The 5000-nt window shown below is 46.3% G+C and overlaps 1 protein-coding gene across 1 annotated transcript in view; it reads left to right on the top strand.

Annotated features, from left to right (window-relative positions):
* Positions 1-5000, top strand: part of LOC134459932 (caveolae-associated protein 2-like) — a 64653-nt gene that overhangs the window by 1458 nt on the left and 58195 nt on the right. Inside the window, exons 2-4 of the mRNA XM_063212441.1 lie at positions 1901-1990; positions 2671-2754; positions 3549-3617. Coding sequence (XP_063068511.1) covers positions 1901-1990; positions 2671-2754; positions 3549-3617 — 243 coding nt within the window. The remainder of the gene's footprint in view (positions 1-1900; positions 1991-2670; positions 2755-3548; positions 3618-5000) is intronic.

Here is a 5000-nt window from a genome sequence, read left to right as displayed (position 1 = left end):
GTTTTTGAGCGAGACACCTAACCCTGCAAGACCCTGTAAATAACTGTAGGTCGCATTGGGGGAAATAATCATCAGCTAAGTGTTATGTAATGTAATATTGTTTTTAGGGCTTTTGTGCCTTCCCTGACTGGACCGTGGAGAACAGATAGGAAATGGTTGGGAGAGGGAGACAGGTTGGATTGGGTCCCTGGTGTAACAGCACAGGCGCATCTTGTCACCAGGATAGGCAGGGTAGGCAGCTGCTTGGGGCCTCCAAGCCCCAAGTTTGTGAATTACAGCTAAGACTTTATTACTACAGTCATGGCGATTTTGGTTCAAATGTTCATTCGTTTGAATTTGGGGCCCCAGTTGACCCAAGAGTGGCCTCGTGACAGTGGAGTTCTTCAGCTGTTTGAGCTGTAGCCAAGGCACCATTGACGTGTTTAGCTAAAGCTAATGCTGTTTCGTGGATTAAATTATTATTCCTTTTGCTAGATTAAGTAAAAACAATAATTTCATGTGAATTCCATGTAAATGGGCTGTCATGGGGAAGTGGTCAGGGTCTGGGGTTGTAGCCTGAAGGTTGCCGACTCGATTCCCGATCCGCCAGGTTAGTGGAGGATGTAATTAGTGCTCTCCCCCATCCTCCTCCATGACTGAGGTACTCTGAGCATGGTACCGTCCCACCGCACAGCTCTCTTGGGGCACCATTTGGGGCTGCCCCCTTGTATGGGTGTGGCACAAATGCAATCTTGTGGAGTGCTGTGAAGCGCTGTGTCACAATAACAATGGGAATTTCCCAGTTGGGCTTTCACATGAAACATGTTGCAAAATTAATTAATGTGAGCTTATACTAACTTCACAATAGTGACATTAATTGCGGTGCTGTGACTTCTCTGCTGTTCAAAATCATGCATGACGTCATGCAGGTATGTAGGGCCAGATCATAATATTGGGGAAAAAAATAATTCTGTGTAAAAATCAGTAGTAAAAGAAATTGATGTGCAATTAGTTAGCTGTACTAACTTCACACAATACTATATGTACAAGCACCACCATGGACCCTGATGTTCAGCTTTTTAAACTGTCCATGAAGATATGGAAAGAAGCCTGAGGGGCACCCATTACATTACATTTAGTTGACACTTTTATCCAAAGCAACGTTCAGTTGTTTTAAGTACAGGGTATTGGTTACAGTCCCTGGAGCAGTATGGAGGTGCCATGCTCAAGGCATGGAGTGTGGTAGGGAATGGAAGGGTGGGATTCAAACCTGCAACCCTCTGATCTAAAGACCACCTCCTTAACTACCAGGCCACGGCTGACCATCCAGCACACCAAGCTGTCCAATAGCCACACCTCATTACTTCATTAGCCTATATTTGATTTTTATGTTTACTAGTGGTGTCAACAATGATAAATTCGGCGATGCAATCCGATGCGGGGCATGTACGATCCAGAATCCATACGGCAAGTTCCAGAATCGATCCTGCAATTTTTTAAAGTTTCAATTCCTTCCATGTATATTTCGGGAGCAAATGAATGTTAAATTAAATAAAAGCACTTCAAAAGAAGTGCAAGACTGATACAGACTAATACAGAAAATAGCCAATAAATTGTTGCTCAGTATCTGACTACTTGTATTGCCTCATCATGACTGATTAAACATTTTCTTAGCTTTCATTAGAAATGTAATGCATTGCAATGCATTGTTGAATTGAATCGGATCGGACCGCATAGAATCGAATCGAATCGAATCGCTACCTCCCGAATGGTGATCGAATCGGATCGTGAGGGCAGTGCCAATCCACACCACTAATATTTACATTTATTTATCCATGCCCCTGGTGCTGGGAGCTATCCAAGACACAAGTCCATATGTTATTTGCTGCATTGCATAAAACAATATATTTCTCCTTCCCAGGTGCGTCATGCCGATATGGAGGGGTCCGTGCGTGGGATCCAGAACGACATGACCAAGCTGTCCAAGAGCCACACGTCGACCTCCAACACGGTAAGCAAACTGTCCAAGAGCCACACGTCGACATCCAACACGGTAAGCAAGCTCAAAAAAGGAAAATATCAAGACACATTGTGGCTAGTTTAGTGACTTTGTTGGCAGATTTGGTGACTTTTGGCTGTCTCTGGCGACTAAAAACCTCATCTAGCGACTTAAGCGTCTTTTTGGTGAATCTGGCGACGACTTTCAAAATCTTGTCTTTTCAGTGGCAAAATCATTATTTGCACTGCCGTTTTGTGTTATGAACGTAGCCAAGTGGGGACGTTTTCTAGAAATCAGCGTGTCATGTGTCTCTGAAAAGTCGCTAGAAGACGCTAGATGACGTGGCATATGACGTCATCTAGCGTCTTTTCAGAGAGTCAATAGCGACTTTCGTAGATCTTTTGGCAGCACTGCCAAGGCAATCTCAATCGTCAAAAATTAGCCTCCATATTGAAAGAAAGGTGTGCTGCTCAGGTAACAAGTGTCACATATAAAACACCACCAGGTGAGCAATCTTCTGGAGAAGAGCTGCGCAGAGATATATTACTAAATCTATTTATCATCTATCTATCATGTCGTAATGTTCTATCTATCTATCTATCTATCTATCTATCTATCTATCTATCTATCTATCTATCTATCTATCTATCTATCTATCTATCTATCTATCTATCTACCTACCTGTCCCCCAGGTGAGTAAGCTGTTGGAGAAGAGCCGCAAGGTGAGCGTCCACATGAAGGAGGTGAAGGACAAGATGGACAAGCAGGCGGGACAGGTGAGGACGCTGGAAGCCGAAAGAAGAAAAATCCGCACTCACAAAGGCTGATGATTTCCAGCCCAAAATATGCTTAAAACTCGCCTAGAAGCACAAAATTCCACCCAATTCCATTGATTTCTATGGCAAAAATTGGACAGGTTTTTCTGCTAAATGCCATTTTTTTTTACCCGCACACTGCCGTCCTAAGCAGCCCAATTGGGCGGGAAACAGCCCAATCTGTCAACACTGCTCACAAACTAAGTCTCATTATTTACATATTACCACCATGTCCAAAAGCAAACGTGTTTCGGCTATCAAGCCTTCATCAGTGCATGGTACGAGGCTGGAAGCCAACCACACACTAGGGCAGTCATGGGTAAGCGTTTAATGCGTCAAACTTGTAGCCCAAAGGTGGCTGGTTCGACTCCCAACCCTCCAGGTTGGTGGGGGGAGTAATTAACCAGTGCTCTCCCCCATCCTCCTCCATGACTGAGGTACCCTGAGCATGGTACTCTGCTCTCCCCCATCCTCCTCCATGACTGAGGTACCCTGAGCATGGTACTCTGCTCTCCCCCATCCTCCTCCATGACTGAGGTACCCTGAGCATGGTACTGCCCCATTGGGGGCTGCCTCCTTGCACGGTTGAAGCATAAATGCAATTTCGTTGTGTGCACTTGTGTGCTGTGTCACAATGACAATCAGAGTTTGAGTTTCCCAGGTGGGCTTTCACATCTACAATGTCACAGGAGCATCAGTGGTGACGGTGTGTGTGTGTGTGCGTGTGCGTGTGCGTGTGTGTGTGTGTGTGTCAGGTGAAGAAGCTGGAGGCTAACCATGCACACCTGCTCAAGAGGAACAACTTCAAGGTCCTCATCTTCCAGGTGAGTTGAGCAGCCGGCCGCAGCGTGTGTGTGTGTGTGTGTGTGTGTGTGTGTGTGTGTGTGTGTGTGTGTGTGTGTGTGTGTGTGTGTGTGTGTGTGTGTGTGGATGAGTATGTCACTGTGTGTGTATGTGCTTTGTTGTTGATTAAGATTGTTTGGTGTGTGTGAGTGCACATCTTCCAAGTGTTCGGCTTCAAGGGGCAAAGTGCTTGTATGTGGGGGTGTGACGTGAGTTTGTGTGTTTGGCTGTGTGTGAGTGTGGCTCCTAGTGTGTGAGTGTCAATATGCTTTTGTGGAGGAGGGTGTTGGAATGTGTGTGTTACTGCAATGGGGGTGCCATCTGTGTGTGCTGCAAGGTGCGTTTGTGGAGTAATGTGTTTGGGTGTATGTGTTGTCATGTAGTGTGTGGGAATGTGTGTGTGTGTGTGTGTTGGGGGGGGCGTGCCATCTGTGTGTGCTGCAAGGTGGGTTGGTGTTGTGAGAGGGGTGGGGCAGGGCGTTGCCATTGTACTTTATGTGTGTAGGGAATCTGAAAGTAGGGGGGTAATCGCTATTCCGATATAGCGCTATTCCGGCATGCCGCTATTCCGACACTTTTTAGGGGTTAGGGTTAGGGTTAGGGATGTCGGAATAGCGGCATGTAGGAATAGCGGCATGTAGGAATAGCGGCGGACGGTGGAAAACGTGGAAAATAGACATTAACGTCGGAATAGCGACATGTCGGAATAGCGTCACGTAACCCTGAAAGTATGCAAGAAATGGATGATAGCATATGATACATCAGCTGTCCGATCAGATGTCTTTTTTGGAAGAAGGACCACTGCAGGCTGTTTTGTGTGCGTGCCTGCATGCGTGTGTGCCTGCGTGTGTGCGTGTTTGTTTGTGTGTGTGTGTGTCTGTCTGCGTTTGTTTGTGTGTATCTTTCAGAGTGAGATCATGAGTCTCGTGGTTTTGATAATTGAGATATCCAGAATGAGAGGAGAGGTTACTGGAACAATCTGTGTGCGTGCGTGCGTGCGTGCGTGCGTGTGCGCGTGCGTGCGTGTGTGTGTGGTGTGACGGAGAGGAGAGGAGAGGTTGGAACAGGCTGAGCGATTTGGCAAGATTTGACAGTGGGGCAGCCGTGGCCTAGTGGTTAAGGAGATTGGCTTTAGATCAGAGGGTTGCAGGTTCAAATCCCACTCTTCCACTCCCTATCTCACTCCATGGCTGAAGTGCCCTTGAGCAAGGCACACAACCCCACACTGCTCCAGGGACTGTAACCAATACCCTGTATAAATAAATGTAAGTCGCTTTGGATAATAGCGACAGCTACAGTAATGTAATGTAATTTGACACTCCTCTTGTCAGTCCTGCTTGCAAAGTCCTAAATTAGCATTTCAA

This window comes from Engraulis encrasicolus, chromosome 12 (assembly GCF_034702125.1).
Source record: "Engraulis encrasicolus isolate BLACKSEA-1 chromosome 12, IST_EnEncr_1.0, whole genome shotgun sequence".
In the NCBI taxonomy this organism is placed as follows: Eukaryota; Metazoa; Chordata; class Actinopteri; order Clupeiformes; family Engraulidae; genus Engraulis; species Engraulis encrasicolus.
The sequence above is the reverse complement of the archived record's forward strand: the minus strand, read 5'-3'. Positions and strand labels throughout refer to the sequence as shown.